General features: G+C 38.5%; 1 protein-coding gene across 1 annotated transcript in view; it reads left to right on the top strand.

The window, feature by feature from the left end:
* The first annotated feature begins 11,173 nt into the window (after positions 1 to 11,173).
* epc2 (enhancer of polycomb homolog 2 (Drosophila)) overlaps positions 11,174 to 20,182 on the top strand; it is a 45,734-nt gene continuing 36,725 nt past the window's right edge. The window contains exon 1 of the mRNA XM_067443825.1: positions 11,174 to 11,577. Coding sequence (XP_067299926.1) covers positions 11,425 to 11,577 — 153 coding nt within the window. The 5' untranslated portion in view covers positions 11,174 to 11,424. The remainder of the gene's footprint in view (positions 11,578 to 20,182) is intronic.

The raw sequence follows: 20,182 nt of genomic DNA, 5'->3' as shown, positions 1-20,182 counted from the left end.
GTTATATATAAATTCAAGTGGACTGCTTGTCCGGCATCTCATCTGACTGTTTCTCTCTAAGCGGTTGAACTGAAACACCTGGTCAAGGTCCTTGAATAACAGTGTGGGAGTTGACCGAAGTCGACACATCACATTCTCCCAGCATGCTGCGGTGTGCTAGGCCACAGTGAGACGGCAGCATTCATATCTAAAGCTCTAAAAGTATAACCAGGCTGCCCTCGTGAGATCGCATGACAGTTGAATACTAAGTTTGCTCAATACTTATTATTTAACATGGATAATCATTGTGAATCGCGCATTTCAGCAATTGCATTGGTAACAGTGTTATTTTATTATAAGTTATTGTGTTATTATTTATTATAAGATTTATAATTAGCTTATTTATATTATTTAAAATATTTGTTTAATATTTCTGCTAGTTGTTTAAGCGACATTTGACTTTTTTATTTTATAATTTTTCCGTTTATAGTTTTTTATGTAGCCTATACATGTGTTGTATAATAGCCTAGTTTAAGTTAATGATAACCACAGTAACCGAAAAATTGTGTTATACATCTGTATAATAATGATTTCTGTTCTTTAAATAAGAAAGATTTGATCTTGTGACAGCTGTTTTATATTGTCATTTTTCTGACATATTTTCATGTTCCTCTAATGTAACGTCACTTTGAATAACTGCTAAATCATATATTTCATAGTCTAGAATATAAATTAAGTTTGTATTAAAAACATTGAGTCACTGTTTTAACACTTCACTGCGTACCACAGACACCTGTATCCCAAGAGTGCATGAATGGTTGTCCACTGAAGCATGGGCGTAGATTGTCACAGACACGCCACGCTCCAACGTTGCCCACTCACTACGCACACCATCTCCCGAGTTCTAATCACACACACACCTGGTCCTCATCACCACCCCAATCTACCACAGCACAAAAGACACACACACCCCTTAAAGGCTACTGTCCGGTCTCGTCTATGAGAAGGTACTAACGCTCTTTGCTTTACCTCAGGACTCCCTCGAAGTATCCCAGTGATCTCTTGTCAGAATCTCCTCGTGTCTCCTTGTCCAGTGTGTGTCTCCAGCGAACTCTCCATCATCAATCTCCAGCCAACTCTCCAGCGGTTCCCCTACGAAGACTCCTGTTCACCTGTCCACCTGCACTTCACTTCAGTCACACTCTCTGGTGCTCATTAAACTCAGCTAACTAACACCTTTGTATGTACCCGTGACAACTACACTAATTTTCATAAATTATTTCAACACTAATAATCATAAATGTTTCTTGATTATGAAATCCTCATATTAGAATAAGTGAAGGATCATGTGACACTGAAGACTGGAGTAAAGATGATAAATTCAGCTTTGATCACAGGAATAAATTACTCTTTACTATATATTCACATAGAGAACAGCTGATTTACATCAGAATAATAGGCTAATTCACTTTAGCAATAGGCTATATTACACACACACACACACACACACACACACACATATGTGTGTGTGTATATGTGTGTATATATACATATATAATATATGTAACAGGGTTTAAATAATGTTGGTTAAATTCATGCACAAATTGGGAAAACTCGCCATTGGCTGTTACATCACTTGTACTCACGTACGTTTTGTTGAGGGGCGGAGCTGCGTATTCTCCAGAAGTTTCGCGATGGTTCGCTGCTGGTCAAATAAACAGAGAAACCTTGAGTGACCATCCAACTGATTGTCTGCCTGAAATTATTCCATCAAGATCAACACAGTCACATATATATATATATATATATATATATATATATATATATATATATATATATATATATATATATATATATATATATATATATATATACACATATTATAATTTTTTTTAATTGTTTACATTGCATACAATCTATGGAGACTTAATGCACAAGTGTTTGTAGTACATAAATCATAAAATTGGCATAAAATAGGAGAAACATATTATAGATATTAGCGGTTATTGTTCAGTAATGTATTTGATATCTTACCGAATTAAAAGCAAGAGATGCGATAAATTATATCGGTCAAAAAAATGGTATTACGACATTTCTGTCCCCCTCACTTCTGAAAAGATGGCTACGCCCCTGCACTGAAGCTAAGCAGGGTTTAGTCTGGTCAGTACATGGATGGAGACCTCCTGGGAAAACTAGGCTACTGCTGGAAGAGGTGTTGGTGAGGCCAGCAGGGGGCGCTCACCCTGTGATCTGTGTGGGTCCTAACACCCCAGTACTGATAGAGACACTATACTGTCAGAAACCACCATTCCTCTGATGAGTGTAAGAGGCTATCATATTAGAGGGTCTAGGCGCTCTGCTAGGCGCTCTGCTAGGCGCTCTGCTCACACTACTCCTCTGCTTCATGACCTTCACTGGCTACCTTAAGGTATTGCTTCTAACGTTCAACGCATTAAATGGTCTTGCTTCCCAATATCTCTCTGACCTACTCTCCCCTTACCGCCCTGTCCGGTCCCTTAGATCAGCTGAACTTGGTTTGTTATCCATCCCTCGTTTCCGTTTGTCTACTGTTGGTGGAAGGTCATTTAGTATAAATGCTCCTCAATTATGGAATTTGCTGCCTCTTACACTACGAAACATCTCATCTGTGGGTGCATTTAAGTCCCAGTTAAAAACATATCTATTTAACAAGCATTTCGGATAATGCAATTATATGCATTATGTGATGTGTATATATAAATGTATATGTAAGTAAGTGTCTGAATGTACTGTATTTGTGAAATGAAAAGCGACCTTGAGCTACGGAAAGGCGCTATATAAATAAAACTTCTTCTTTTTCTTTTTCTTCTTCTTCTTCTTCTTCTTCTTCTTCTTCTTCTTCTTCATGAGACGTTAAACCTAGCTTGTGACTCCCTGTGGTCATTGAAAATCCCATGGATCTTGTAAAGAGTAGGGGTGTAACCCCTGTGTCCTGGCCATGGCCTCCTAATGCACCCCATTCTCTGAATTGGCTCCATCACTCTCTCTCCTGTCCACCTTATAGCTAGTGTGAGCACACTGGCACTGTTGTACGGTGGCTGCTGTCCCATCATCCAGGCGGATGCTGCACACTGGTGGTGGGTGTGGAGAGACCCTCTAATATGATTGTTAGTAAACTACTTTGAATGTACAGAAATACATAGTAAAGTTCTATATAAATGTCTTTCATTCATAAGCAACATGTTTCACTCACATTTATGAGTGTTTTGGGCATGCGTCATGTTTCAATTTATACAGATTTGGCCAGTATCCATGCAAAAGCAGCTCCTTAGAGTCAGTCAAACTGCCCTTTGAGACAGAGCGGTTGATAATAACCTGATCAAAAAGAGCAATTGTCCCTGGAGGAGAAAATTAACATCTACATTGAGTTCCTCTTGGGAAAAACATGTGTCTCTAGAATCATTTGGCAGCTCCCAAACACAGATGTCCCAACGCCAATGCATATATGCCTCGATGCACATCTGCCATTTGCCTCTTCATCATCTCCACTCCAGAGCTAACAAGAGAAGGTTTCACACGATGCAAAAGTGGAAATAGCACTGTTGTTATTTTTAACTTAAATTAAAGATATTTTAAAAAATTCAGTGATTGATATAAAGCTGAAATAAAATATTAGACAAAAAATGTTTTCTCTTGCCAACAAATTGAATTAGGTTATATACACTCACCTTAAGGATTATTAGCAACATACTTATACTGTGTTTGACCCCCTTTCGCCTTCAGAACTGCCTTAATTCTACTTGGCATTGATTCAACAAGGTGTTGAAAGCTTTCTTTAGAAATGTTGGCCCATATTAATAGAATAGCATCTTGCAGTTGATGGAGATTTGTGGGATAAACATCCAGGGCTCGAAGCTCCCGTTCCACCACATCCAAGTGTCCACCACATGACTGTGAGGGCCATTTTAGTACAGTGAACTCATTGTCATGTTCGAGAAACCGATTTGAGCTTTGTGACATGGTGCATTATCCTGCTGGAAGTAGCCATCACAGGATGGGTACATGGTGGTCATAAAGGGATGGGTACATGGTGGTCATAAAGGGATGGACATGGTCAGAAATAATGCTCAGGTAGGCCGTGGCATTTAAACGATGGCCAATTGGCACTAAGAAGGCAAAAGTGTGCCAAGGAAACATCCCCCACACCATTACACCACCAGCCTGCACAGTGGTAACAAAGCATGAGGAATCCATGTTCTCATTCTGTTCACGCTAAATTCTGACTTGACTCTTGCATTCTGACGCTAAATTTGAATGTCTCAACAGAAATCGAGACTCATCAGACTAGGCAACATTTTCCCAGTCTTTAACTGTGCAATTTTGGTGAGCTTGTGCAAATTGTAGCCTCTTTTTCCTATTTGTAGTGGAGATGAGTGGTACCCGCTGGGGTCTTCTGCTGTTGTAGCCCATCCGCCTCAAGGTTGTAAGTGTTGTGGCTTCACAAATGCTTTGTGCGAGCATGCTTTGCATACCTCGGTTGTAACGAGTGGTTATTTCAGTCAAAGTTGCTCTTCTATCAGCTTGAATCAGTCGGCCCATTCTCCTCTGACCTCTAGCATCAACAAGGCATTTTCGCCCACAGGACTGCCGCATACTGGATGTTTTTCCCTTTTCACACCATTCTTTGTAAACCCTAGAAATGGCTGTGGGTGAAAATCCCAGTAACTGAGCAGATTGTAAAAGACTGGCACCAACATCTATGCCACGCTCAAAATTGCTTAAATCACCTTTCTTTTCCATTCTGACATTCAGATTGGAGTTCAGGAGACTTCCAATGCAAAAGCCTCTAAAAGCCACCTCAAAAAATAGTGAATGCTCTCTGCACATAGTATACGTATATACTGTTTGTATACATATGTGTGTATATATATGTGTGTGTATATATATGTGTGTGAAAAAAACTAAAAGTAAAACTGAAAATATAAAAATAAAAGTCATCTTCAGAAATGTGTTTTAGCACTTTTGTGTATGTGACCATTTTAATATTAGCGGTAACAGCATTTTACATTTAAAGCTCTCCGTTCATAAAATGCATTCATTTGTTTTAGGCAGAACAGAAAAACCAAATGTTACTTCAACCTCAACATGGAACTATTAAAATGGAACCGTCCAAACCACAACACCAGATCTGGAAATTTGCTTAAAACCTATTGGTAGTAATGTGCATAAATTCAACAGAATACAACATAAACCATGCCATGATCACAAAGAAAGGTTTTACTTAAATTTTTATTTGGACAGATACTTTTTTCTGGTCTTGTATTAATTTAAGATCTTGTTTCAGTATTTGTTTCTACAAATGCAAACTACATGGCTGATTTTTGTCTTTCAGCAAATTCTACTGACCACCATTTAATAAAATCTGTCTGAATATGTATATACAGAACAGAAGTATCCAGATTTTATGAGAGGAAATTTTATATCCAGTCCAGAAGACATATTCTCATGTTTGGGGGATAATGTGAAACATTGTAAAATCTCCTCTCCACAGGCAAAAAGGAAAATTATAACTCTTGACTCTTAAAGAGTTTCAGCACAAATGAAAAAAGACCCATAAGATATGCAGCAGTGTGAGTTACTTTTTTCCCTTTACACTTTCAGACTAAAATGTCAATATCACGTGTCCAAGAAGTTGCCTAAAAACATTCTACAGGGAATTTACATTCACACATGAGCTGAGTTGAAACTAGGTCTAGTAATGCCTGTGGCCCACATGGGGCCACGTCACAATATCACAAGGGCCCCTGGGCTCACTGTTCCCCCTAAGCGAATACACATAGCTCATAATATACAATTCAGGAGGTCTTCAGGAAGCTATGTGCATTTACTGAAGTGCTACCGGAGTAAGAAAATTCTACTGACTGCAACTTCCACTTCTTTTTCTACCCTAGGAAATCTTCTTAGAGTTCACAGGTTCCCAAAAATAAAGAGGGAACTCAACTCAGACTGTCAGCAGTATCCTAAACTCCTACAATGCTGTGAGGCACTTGGCCACACTCCTGTCACCATTAGCTGGCAATGTGGAACGTCACATCCAACTCCCTGGACTTAAGGTCCGGGACCTGCAGTACATAAAGTGCAGGACCCCGAGGGGAAAGCAGAGTATTTTCTGCGGTAATGAGGAACGTCATAGCTGTCACAGCACAGAGGGGATGGGAAACCTCGGGACAATACTAAAAAAGGAGGTTCGCACATGCAGGCCAGTGATATTCAAGTCAAAGTTTTGGACAAAACGGATGGTTTGTGAGAGGAAGGAGACCATTTGTGGAAAAAAGTGGAATAATAATATATTTTATTTATAACGCACTTTTCCGAAGAATTTTAAAGTGCACCATTTTTTTTTTATTTTACTGCTTGTTCAAATTGCTTAATTAAAATTAGCTAAAGCAACACAATTGCTATACATTTTGTCTAAACTTAATTTGATTGTGTTCAATCCACAAATATAGTAAGTCACATTTAAGTCAAACTTAACCCGTTTGTGTTGTGTTACATGAATGATTTATGTTGCAATAATTGAAACTGCCAGGGCTTGTTAGTTCCCAGCATGCTTTACGGTTTAATCAAGAGCGAGTAAATTACGTTATTGTATGTTTTTTTTAAAATGTATTTTTGAGAAAAATGAGAAAGGGGGAGACTTGATTGTGTTAAATAGAATTTAATATTCAATTATTTTGGAATTATTAGAACAATTTAAACTATTGTGGGTTACCATTGTGAAGAAGAGTGGAGCATTTGCTGTAGACTAAAACAACCAATGTCATATAACGGCTGTGTTGAATGAACTTTTAATGCTTAGCATTCAAGATGCTAATGTGTGCTACTTCTAGCTAAATGTTTGTCGCTAGTGCAGTATTATAATTCAGTTGTGTAACATATGAAATTGAAGTGGATGAATGAATATATAAAATTGAATGTCTGAATCATGACAGGGAATCATTTAAAATTCCCTTTGAAACTACTTAATTGAGTCACTCAAAATGTATTCATTCCATTATGCTGAAGTGACATGAACAAAGTTTGTTTAACGCAATTTATTCATGTCGGACCGATGTACACAATTAAATAATGTAAATCCAACACACTTTGTTTTCAGTGTGCAACACGTTAAAATTACAAAAATGAATAAAAACCAGTAAAAAATATATAATAATAAAAACAAATCAACACAAAAGCTTTTCTGAATAAAAACGTCTTCAGTTCTGCTTTAAAATGGTCCAGGCTCTATACTGCTCTCAGCTCACTGGGGAGGTGGTTCCAAAGCCGCAGTGCAGCCGAGCAGAAAGCTCGGTCCCCCATGGTACGGAGCCGGTGGTGGGGACTTGAAGAAGCAGGTGGCCTGATGATCTGAGGGTGCGGGTGGAGGATTTCAGAGTGATGAGTTCTTGTAGATATGGTGGTGCATGTCTGGTGATGCATTTGTGTGTAAGCAGGAGGATTTTATAGTCGATCCGGGATGAAACAGGGAGTGTAGAATGGGAGTTATGAGATCATATTTACAGACTCTCATTAGGACTCTGGCAGCGCTGTTCTGGATATATTGAAGCTTCTGGATATTTCTGCCAGAAATCCCAATGAAGAGTCTGTTGCAGTAGTCCAGCCTGGTGGAGATAAAGGCATGGGCAAGTTTCTCTGCATCTGCGGTGTTAGAAGGGGATGGAGTTTGAAGATGAATAGCCATCTTTGAAGCCTGTAATGCCATTTTCCTGGCTACTTTTACCTTTGAGACATCATTGAGGTTAAATGCTGGGGAATCACTAGCCTACTATCAACAACTGTGGGTAGTGAAACATCTCGAACATCAGAAAATAACATTCAGGATACAAAAACAAATGTACTAGGGGATTTACAGAGATGTGCATGTAGATTTTAGATGAACCCCCCCCCCCCCCCCCCCACAACAAGCAGAAATTTACAAGGAAATTTACAGAGACTGTGTAGACATCTTAAATGAACTCCTCCAGGTATTTTTCTCAAGTAGAGTTACAGTTGAAGAGGATCAGCAATGATCAGTAATTAGTGGGACCAAGGCAGACAAATCCATTTATAACTTTTAAAACCAACTGAAGTATCAGATTGTTGATTTGTGTAATGCACTGGAGAATATTTTTTTTCTATCTCATGACTCCTTATTTCTTCTAAAGGCTAAGTTCAATAGTTGTTTTCCCCATCTCATCTTATTGTTCAACTTAGTGTTTTAAAGCAATGGACTAGCCATAAGAGTACCAAGATATTTTCCAGTGGGCCAAGTGTCAAAACTAAATGCTAGTTTTGTGTCCATGTTTTTGAAGTAAGTATCTTATGCTCATCATGGCTGTACTTATTTATATTAATAATAAATAAAAAAATCTTCAGAAATCATTCTAATATCTGATGCTCAAGAAACACTTCTGATTATTATAATTTCTTACATTTTTGTGGAAACCGTGATATAGGATACTTTTGAACATTATAGTGTATAACGTAATGGCTCAATTTAATTCATGAATCCTAGTGTATGCAAGCAATTTAGGCAATGTTCTGTAGAGAAACAGTGAGTGCAGCCCTGCAGTGCTCAGACGTTCTCCGCTTATCTATCGCACATCCACTACTGCTTTAGGATTGCCTCAGTTCAGCTCGTTCCTCTCGTTAAAAATGATTTGTGTCTTAGCAGGTAACTTTTCCAAGCAGCTCCCTATGCTACACTTTCCTCATGGCCACCCAGCTCTCTTCTACTATAGCAGACTGCACAGTGAACTCAATGGCAGTATCAGAAATCAAATGGTGAACGATGGATATTATTTATTTAAAAAGCTCATGTCGACAGAATAACCAGTCAAATAAAAAGCAATAATAAGCAATATCATTGCATTTGAATTCAACATTTGTAGGTTGACTAGGCTGGGCTACAACTTTATAGCCTAGATTTTATAGGTTATTGTTGTGAAACAAGTAATTCCTCATTCTTGTTATTGGTAATTGTCAAATTATTGGTTTGAATGCTACCAACTTGAAGTTTTGGCAAATTGGTGGTTAATTTGTATAAATTTGTTCAATTCATATATAGGTTATGTCTTTGATTTGGTTACGGCTTAATGGCGGTTACAGGTTTAATGTTCGAAAAACACAACATTTCGAAACCATGAAATTGCTACATTGTAAAAATGTTGTTATGTTTACACATAAAGAACAAGTTAGAAGGTACCCATTACCTATTGTGTCCTAATGTTAGAGTTGTAGGCTACTGGTGTAACCCGAAGGTTGCAGGTTCAAGTCTCAAAACTGGCAGGAAATAACTGAGGTGCCCTTGACAAAACCAATCGCTCCCAAGATGGCTGCCCACTGCTCCAGGTGTGTGTTTGCAGTGCGTGTTCACTGTGTGCACTAATTTAGATGGGTTAAATGCAGAGGACAAATTCCGAGTATAGCCTCGGCCTGCACGTTATGTCACTAAGCGTAGAGGTTGGTTGCCCAAATGTAAAACAGTTGATCAACAGGGGCACAGTGACGGGGAAGATTAGGACAATTTGAAGGGCCCTAACCCAGGGGCCTGTTCAATGCTCTTCTGAATCCACCAACCAGGGGAGATAGGCGCCCCTGTGGTTTTCAATTGAAAAAGTTGGCTTTAAAGGGTCATGAAACCCCCCTGCTGCAGCGGTGTTTTTTCACACCTTCGATTTGAAAAAGCTTGTTAAAAGGGGAGTGGTCGACTGTAAAAAAAGGTGGGATGGTATTGTGTGGAAAGAGGGAATGGTTTGCATAAATAGGGGAGTGTCAGTAGGTGCATTAAGATTAGCGATTACAGTGGTTCTGAGACATGTTCTTGGCTCACGTTGGCATTGTTTACCACAGTGAGATTAAATGAGGGATGAGTACAGATGAGATGAGAGAGCTATGAGTGGCGTGCAGCAGAGATCGCAAATCATTCAGCTCTTCAAAGTTCAAACCAGCATAATTCAGTGAGAAATGAAAATAAATGTTATTCTGCATGACGAAATATTTTGCAAACGTGATAAAACTATATTTGTCCAAATATGCACGCTGTTTGGCAAGATGAACAACGCGCCGACGTGATAAGAGAACGTGAACCACCCAACATGCGATGTGATAGAGATGTGTAATTATAGATCGGGGTAAAAGCGAAGGGGTTTGAGGCTTCATAGTCTCGACCGCGCATCTGAAGCAGAGCGACGCGCGCTGGGTTGCCGTGACGATCCGCGCTGTCTATCACTCGGCAGCTAAATCTATATTTGTCCAAATATGCAGCACACTGTTTCACTAAGAGCCCGAACACATGCGGTTTAGTGCATGGCTGTGACCACAAATAAAACGGAGAGGACGTGGCTTTTGTTCATTAGCCTACAGATTACAGATTGGTTATTTTGCACTCCTGACATAGATAGTTAACGCTTGCAGGTTCGGCGTGCGATTCCTCAGGTGAATTTTACTTTACCGAGCCTTTGTAGCAAAGGCTTCCACAGACGGCGCCGGTTACAGCTCGCTCGGCGCCGTTTACGTTACTTCGTATCAGCACAACGCCTAGCTTTCCTCCGTGACTTTTCCGCACGCTGCTTCCAAAACTTCCCCACCATATCTCTACAATAATGATGGAAGACGAGCCTGACATTAGTGTCTGTCTCATGCATATTAACTAAATTATCTTGTATGCATACTACAGCGCAGGGATTGGACTGAATGAGCTTTATGTCATGAATATATATGGAGAATCGCTCGGAGCGGTCGACGTCAGCATGTGCCCAGCACCCCATACTTGGGCCGAAAAGGCCGTGCCGACGTCAGCATTTGTGACGTTGCTCCGACTAAGCTTTTCAAACCGGAAGACAGAAATCGCTCTGAAAAATGCAAAAATAACTATTTTCACATATGAATACCATTAATGAGTACCCTTAGTGTTTTCAATGATGTGCAGCCTATACATATCTGTTTACATCTCAAAAAAAGTGTTTTGGGGTTTCATGACCCTTTAAATATTTGTGTACATTGTTGATTTTAGGCCATATTCGTCATAGCGGTACAAATGAAGAAGTTATCCTCAATAGACATTTTTAATGGACGGTATACGTGTGACAGCTCTCCGATGAACGTATCTGTTCTCTCGTGCCCGTGTGTCGTAATATCGTGTGCACGCATGTTGCATGAGGTGCGCGCGCAGCGGCACACGCGCGCTCCCGCTCACGCTCTTTGGCAGTGTCGCGCGGGCTGTCGGGATCATGTCCGCCATGTTTTCACACCAGCCTAGAAAAAAAAGCCCGTGAAAAAACACCACAACTCGCTCAGAGATGCCTTTGACCGCCGGATTTCGATCGGAGGGACGTCAGTGAGTGCGGCCGCGGAGAGAACCGTCGGCTCGTGTGTGAACTTGTACCGAATGATCCGTGTTTAGTGTGTTTGTGATCGCTGAAAACAATGAGTAAACTCTCGTTCCGCGCGCGAGCGCTAGACGCCGCCAAACCGCTGCCGATCTACCGCAATAAAGACCTCCCGGACCTCACCGACTGCGTCTCCATCAACCGAGCGGTCCCACAAATGCCAACCGGGATGGAAAAGGAAGAGGAGTCGGTATGTAAATGATTTTAAAATCCTAATTTTTCATGAGGTTCAGGTGCATAGCAGGGTGTTGGTATTCACGTATCGTTTACGCACGTTTCAGTGCGTAAGTCCATTCTCTGTTCATAGGGATCTGTAAGCAGCGTTATCAGGCTCTACGTTACGTATAAAATAGACGGCAGTTGCGTAGTCGTGGGAAATGTTTTACACTAGTGGCGTGAACAAGGTTATTTGCGTGAGGGATTTGCTAGTGGTCGATGCCCATTGACGTCAGTATTTTTGCGCAAATGCGTTCGAGATTAACGTATGTTACGACAGGAATACTTAAGTTGAACGGCGTGCCTCTGAAGCTTGAATCTGTGTTTGATTCTTCAGTGGTCCTGATGTTTAGTTTCTGCAGCAGCTGTAGTTATCAGTTTAAGCACACGCAACTGACAGAAGCATTGAAGACAGTGCAATCTACCAATATGACATGTTGTATCCTTTACGTTTGAAATATATCAGTGGTATGTTAATAGGGGAATCGTACCATGGTATACATCAGAGCGCCATATAGCCATGATGTTGCCATGGCACCACAATATGTTATGTTTAAACTACCACCCAATGATGAAGTAAAAATAAACTCATAATAATAATTCTTAGTAACAATAATAATAATTATTATTATTTGCTTACATTATTATTATTAGTAGTAGTAGTTTAAAGTGTACTTGAAGAAAGAAGCAGTTTTGTTAATTATTTGTTAATTAATTAAAATGTTAATTATGTGTTTGTCAGTGTGGTGTGGCCAACAGGTAAGATGTTGTGTTGTTGTTGTCAGAAAGAGCCTCTCAAACCCCCAATGACTGACCTTTGATAAGGTCTGCTTTTTAAAACCATTATACATTTTTATTAAAATACATTTTTGGTCAGGTCAAATGTAGTAATTCCAAGAAAATGTATTGTAAAAAAATATCATATCAACTGATATTGATATCGATGATGTGAGTGACAGACCATCAAGCATTCATTGGTTATTTTAGTTGGATTCATTTGGGTTCATTTGATTTGATAGTGAAGTTAGTTTTATTAAAACAGAAGTTTTTGAAGTGAACTCTCATGTTGCCATTATGATCAGCAAGCTCAATAGGTTATGTTGGACAGATGTACAGTATGGAGAGCAAGTACTTCAGGGCCTGACATTAAGCATGTTCATGCGCTTGTCTTTCGGACAAGTAAATCGTTCATTCACTTGTCCGAGTAAAAAAATGTGCTTGTCCGGAAAAAAGTTCGATATTTTTTTTTAAATTTTGCGTTTGTGTGTGTTGTAACTAGGGATGTCAATTTTCACAAATTCCCATGATCGATCGTCGTTTAAATTAACGATCAATTAATCGATTAATCGTTAACCATAATACTGAAATATGCGTATACAGCAGTGGCTTATAGCCGACAGCATGACAGTAGGCCTATGTGCAATGCTGCTCAAAACGCCATGTTCTTCACCAAATGAATGAGAAGGATTTTTTTTTATCTAAACAAAGGGCTATGGGATTGTAAAATTAGTCGATGTTATTTATAATTTAATTAAATTACTTATTTAATAACCAAATATAATATGTAATACAACACGAACGCCGCCTCAGATCTGTTATTCAGAATTTGTGGACGCACTTGCAAGAGCAACGTGCTGAAACGTCACCTAAACCCAGTTAATTCAAAACGATTTATTAAAATATTGTTTTCATTAATGTTATGTAATGTGACAGTCCCAATCATAGTTATTATTAGTCGTGCGTTGCTGTTTGAACAACAAAAAGCTTCCTATATGAGATTAATCAGATTTATATAAAGTTAACAAAATATTACAAATTATATATCTTCACAAAATGATGCGAATGGACAAGTGAACTTGAATTGAGTTGCTGATATTCATATTCAGAATGGGAGACGCGTGCTCTAGGAACAACGCTCTGAACACGGCACCTAAACCCAATGACTTTACAACCATTTATTAAAACAGTGTTCTCATTTCTGTTATATAATATGACTGTCCCAATCATCGTTATTATGCATTGCTCTGTATTAGGGCTGGGCGATAAATCGATAACGATAATTATCGTGTTTCTTCAAAGTCCTTCCATATAACATGCAGCCCAACACAGCGGTGAATCTACATTAACTACATTCACACACCGGCTTATTACCTTGTTAGCTGTAGTGGGTGACTTATTTACAACAGGCTAACGTCACCAAACTATAATCACTAAAACATCGGACTTGTACATCGCTATCATAATTGTTTGTCTTTGGTGATGTATTAATGACTCCTGAATGCCTGTATCAAAAGAGAAATAATGTCATCTGGTGTTTAAAATTAATAAAATAGACTAGACAGCCCTTACTGGAGAACCACAAATACTGAACTTTTCTCTCTCCCGACCAGCCCACTGTCAGTGAGGTGTGTGTTTGTGTGTGTGTGTCGGTGAGATGCACGGTGGACCAATCCACTGTGAGGCAAGAGAAGGGGCCTCAAAATGTTTCTTAAAACGCTTTTTTTTTGCCCGTTTGCGTTTTTAGTGTTTTACTTACACATTTAAATATATATGATGCAATATTGAGTGTTTTTGTTCTATTTAAGCTGCGAAAATCGTTCACAGCAGAACCGCAACGCGTCTCACAACGTGTGTAAATGAACGATTCATTGTTTGAATGAATCGTTTGAACGAACGACTCAATGACTCGCTCATTAAGACGGCCACCTGCTGCCACCTACTGGTGGTTTAATTTGATCTTTAAACATACTTTCCAACATGTCTTATTTGTCTATTCAAAACTACAAATCTCAAAACATTATTTAATGCTGTTTTAATTTTTCAGTGTAAATTATTTAATTTGATTGGTAACAGCCCTTATAGTGTTTTATTTTAATTAAATGTATTGATCAAAATTACAAATATAAAATGAAACATGAAGCTTAGCCTATATTTAATAAGATTAAGGGAATCTTTATAAAAGGTGAAAATATCACAAATTTCAAATGATGCAGATTTAAATACGTCAAAGCTGATTGAACACTGGTGAGAATATTGCTTTAGAATAAATTATATTTACAACACACACACACACACACACATTTTTCCGGACAAGCTAATTTTTTACTTGGACAAGCTTGAACGATGTACTTGTTCGAAGGACAAGCACATGAACATGCTTAATTTCAAGCCCTGTATAATGATATATTATTGATATATAGTGTTGAGTAAAAAAATGCTGGCCACAGTTAAGATTTTAATAAATAAATCTACCTCAGTTTAAATAAATTGTTCACTTGTTTGAGAAGTGTTTGTCATGTTTTGACAATAAAGGATAGTTAAAAACCACAGCTAACTGTTTGTTTTATACATATTTCACTCAGGAGCAAAAATATGCCTTTAAACTTTAAAGAAATAAACATTTTACATTTATCGTGATATTTATCGATATCGACTGATATGCTAAATTATATTGTGATAATTTTTTTGGGCCATATCGCCCAGCCCTACTCTGTATGCGCTAAACTGAATGAAAACCGGTAGCCATTACTGACTGAAGCCATTTGTTAGTGCGTTTTATTTCGCTGAAAGAAACGCATCCTATATGATTGATCACATATATAACGTCACAAAATAAATGTAATATTACAAATTACTTCAGCACAATCTGATGCGAATGCACAAGTGAACTTGAACTAAGTTACATGCGCGAGTCAGAATGCGTGACATTAATGTTGTGCACGCGCTCTTCCTGGATCAACGCAATGAAACGCACGGCAAATAAACCCAAATATTTAACAATCACAATGTTTTATTACAATAGTGTTCTCATTAATGTTGTGTAATATGACAGTCCCAATCATAGTCATTATTAGTGCTGTTGGAGCTGAAGCTGATCACCGCCACGCTTTTACTACCGCTCGCCTCTAACGTTAATTATTAACCAAATGCATCCTTATGAGATAAATCAGCTAAAGATAGGCCTGCACAAAATAAACACAATATTACAACTTACATTTGCACAAAACAAAAGGCTGCGAATGCACATGCAAGCTTGCAGTCATGATGAAGGTGTAACTCCAGCTGTAAAATGGTCCCAAATAGAACTTGGGCACGCTCGCATCATTTTTCCTCCCGTTTCCTCACGCACGCGCATGACCCTGCTTAATCGATGATCGATAAGTCTTATCGATCAAATGTCTTATCGACAATTAATCGATCATCGATTAATCGTTGACATCCCTAGTTGTAACTATAATTTATTCTGAAGCAATATTCTCACCAGTGTTCAATCAGCTTTGACATATTTAAATCTGCATATTTGTGAATTAAAAAAAAAAAAATATTGAATCATTTCAAATTTGTGATATTTTTACCTTTTATAAAGGGCATTTCCCCCCTAATCTTATTAAATATAGGCTATGCTTCAGGTTTAATTTTATATTGTTAAATTTGATCAATACATTAAATTAAGACACTATAAGGGCTGTTAACAATAAAATTAAATAATTTACACTGAAAAATTACAACTGCATTAAATAATGTTTTGAGATAGAGGGACGATTACAGTTTTACCGCAATACGCGGTCACGTGACGCCTACCGCGGGTCTGAGATCGTCACCGCCATCAGCAGTACAGAAAAGAAAGAAAAAAAACGTTTACATGCAGCCTTCATATTTTTTTTCATAGGCTATTATTAGGGCCCTATAAAATCCGTTTTATTTTTTCCCAAATTCCGTTTTAATTTTTGCAAATTCCGTTTTTTTTCGTTTAAATTTTTGCAGATTCCTTTTTTTCCGTTAAAATGTTTGGCAATTCATTTTTTTTTACCCTTTACTGTTATTTTGGTGAAAAAAGAGTGTGCTTTTAATGTTAATATAATAGAACATAAAACAAAAAATAGGAATGACCTTAAATTTATTGAGGTAACAAACATCACATTTACTTTTTAGGACAAATATGATATTTGACATAACACTGCACTTCAAGTACTTCAAATATTAATGGTTATTAGCTTTAAACTTTCCGGTAAAATAAATTATAATAGTTTATATAAGTTAAAATGAAAGTGCTCCAGTAACTTCTTCTTTCAAGTACTTAAAAAAAAAAAAAAAGAACTAAAAAAAATCATAAGAATCATCTTTTACATACAGTTCTATTAATTAAAACATTTAAAGCTGAAAATTAACATTAAAAAATAACACAATTCACCATGAAATCATCCGTTATGATATCCAGAGCTGTGAAAAATAAAAATACACGAAAACACAACACTGCCTGAAGTTTTTTCCTTCAACTTCAAAGGCCCCTTTAAATTATTAAAACTAGATGCTTAATTTTAACTTTAAGGTTACGTATCATGTAAACTACCCATAGGCTACAGCATGTTAAATGCATGTTTGCAACCGAGGGGAAAACGGTCGCATTTTGCAGCAGATATGCATTGCTGCCTAATGTGCCCATTATAAATCAAAGCACGAGATGACAGGGGTCGAGCAGAACACCGGAAAATCTGACAGAATGGACAATATTTGTCTGTCTGTGCAATACACGAGCCGCGGTTCAGGTGCGCGCGCGACCAATGCTGCCTGAGTACTACGAGCGCGTGGCTCCCGCTCTCCATGCGCAAAGCTTCTGCGCCGCCTGCGCGTGCAGTGTGAAACCGCCGTTAGCGTCGAGTTTCTTAACTTTTTCGCTGCTGAAAGCAGAGCCGTGGAGACCAACTTCGCCGTACTTTCATTGTTTTGAAGGGCGAGCTGAAATGACGGGAGGGGTTGTGTCGTGGAGATTTGCTTCCCCCCGTCTGCACTTTCCTCAGACATACGTTCTTAACCCACACGACACAGAATTTCATTACAAATATGTAAAATTCCGGGGAAATCTGCGTTAACACCAGATTCCGCGTTTATATGCAGATTCCGCGTTAATATGCCAATTCCGCGATTCCGCCCGCGATTCCGTGATCGCGGAAATTATAGGGCCCTATATTATTCACTTTATTGTGATGGACATTTACATTTACATTTAATCATTTAGCAGACGCTTTTATCCAAAGCGACTTACAAAAAAGGGGAGAGTAATAGAAGCAACGAAACAGACAAGGCCAACAACCTGTAGGAGCAGTAAGAAATCTCAATTAATTAGCACAACACACAACAATTTTTTATTTTATTTTTTATTTTATTTTAAGACATCTACAACAAAAACTCACGTACGCAAAATGCCGAACACTGGATTTTGATAGCTATGATAACAACCCATTAGGACTAAGGCTGATGCCCCAACTGTTGTCGTTAATGCGGATTCAGTGGCCCAATGGGTTGGTTTTGTATGGCATTCTAGCTAAACGCGTAGCAATAGCCATCTACAACAAAAACTCACGTACGCAAAATACAGAACACTGGATTCTGATAGTTATGATAACTATGTAACATACCCGCCTGAAGGCACAAATCCGGATGAGAGACGTAGATATGATCCAGGAGTGTGCGATTTTTGGTCGTTGCTGTGGTGATCAGTAAGTGCTATTCTGTATTGGTCAAGTGCAAATGGAAAAGATGTGTCTTAAGATGTTTTTTAAAAATGGCTACAGACTCCGCAGCATGAATTGAGATCGGCAGGTCATTCCACCAGGTGGGAACGGTCCAGGAAAATGTCCGTGAGAGCGATTTCATGCCTCTTTGGGATGGAACCACGAGGCGCCGCTCACTCTCAGAACGCAAGCTTCTGGAGGGTGTGTAAGTCTGAACAAGTGAGTTTAGGTATATTGGTGCAGAGCCAGTGGTTGTTTTGTAGGCGATAACTAGTGCCTTGAATTTGATGCGAGCAGCCATTGGCAACCAGTGCAGTTTGATGAAGAGAGGCGTAACATGCGCTCTCTTCGGCTCATTAAAGACCACTCTCGCCGCTGCATTCTGGATCAGCTGCAAGGGTTTGATAGTGCATGCTGGAAGCCCAGCCAGAAGAGCATTACAATAATCCAGTCTGGAGAGAACAAGAGCTTGAACCAGGAGTTGTGCAGCCTGTTCTGATAGGAAGGGTCTGATCTTTCTAATGTTGTATAAAGCAAATCTGCAGGACCGGGCTGTTGCAGTAATTAGGGGTGCACCGATCCGACTTTTTCAGTCCCGATACCGATGCCTGGGCTTTGTGTATCTGTCGATACCCGATACCGATCCGATACTATTGTTAAATTAATAATAAACTGTATACCTTCCTTGAAGAGACTAAAGGCACCAGACTTTACTAAATAAAGATAATAAGACAAAATAACAGATGTATGCAAAGTGTTGAATTCTTATTTATTTAAAAAACAATTGTGCATTCAAATCTAAAATATAATTTAGGGCTCGACATCTTGTGCATGCTCATGTCTGTCCTTCGGATAAGTAAAATGGTCATTCACTTGTCGTGCTTGTCCGGGAAAAAAGTTAGATTTGTGTGTGTGTGTGTGTGTGTATGTGTGCGCGCGAGTTGTAAATATAACTTATTCTGAAGCAATGTTCTCAGTGTTCAATCAGCTTTGACATTTTAAATCTGCATATTAGTGATATTTTACCTTTATAAAGGGCATTTTCCCCTAATCTTATTAAATATAAGCTATGCTTCAGGTTTTATGTTATATTCTTAAATTTGATCTATACATTAAATTTAAATAAGACACTATAGGGATGTTACCAATCAAATTAAATTATGTACCCAGAAAAATTACTACTGCATTAAATGATGTTATGAGATTTGTATTTTTGAATTAACAAAATAAATGTTGAAAAATATAGGAAACTAAACCACCAGTATAGATGAGTCTTAATGAGTGAGTCATTGAGTCATTAATTCAAACGATTCATTCAAACGACTGATTCCTTTAAGAATGAGACAGTCGTTTACGAACAGGTTATTGAATCTTTGATTCAACCACTGAATCATTCCGAACACGTGAGATGTGTTATGGTTCTGCTTTTTGGAACTTTGTTGCTTGAAATCTTTGTTTGGAAATATTTTCGCAGCTGAAATAGAACAAAAAGACTCAATATTGCATCTAAAATGTAAGTAACTAATGTTAATGATTGTTTATGGAGCTGTCATAGGAAATCAGTGACATTTTCAATCGTGATGGTATTCAGGGAAATAGCACATTTGGTTGTGTGAAGTTGTTTAACTGTATCATATGTTATAAAGATAAAAACGTAACATTTTTAATGTTTACCGCAATTACTATGTGTGAGTGGCGCTTTTTTGATTTCTCCTCAAGATGCGCGAGCGTCAACAGCGCGTTGTTACCGTCAGTTCATTACATTAGCATTATCCACTATCAGTCACCACTTACAGTAAATTAATTCTTTGCATCCTGCAAAGTTAGCTGCTGGGCTATATTGTCCACTCCTTTAGTTTTACTGAGCTGCAGGAATGCAGCGTGCTCCTTAACATGGTGTTTCTGGATTAAATTGGTAGTATTGCCGACAGATGAACTAGTTGTCGTGGCAAGCATAAAATATCTCTACACATCCGACTCTCTGGCTCGCTCCATGTTGCTTCGAGCACGAGACACACGTGAAGCTGACGAATGACGTAGGGTTCTGCTGCGATTAAAAAAACAAAA

This window comes from Pseudorasbora parva, chromosome 5 (genome assembly GCF_024679245.1).
Source record: "Pseudorasbora parva isolate DD20220531a chromosome 5, ASM2467924v1, whole genome shotgun sequence".
Classification (NCBI taxonomy): domain Eukaryota; kingdom Metazoa; phylum Chordata; class Actinopteri; order Cypriniformes; family Gobionidae; genus Pseudorasbora; species Pseudorasbora parva.
This window is presented reverse-complemented; position numbering and strand designations above follow the sequence as displayed.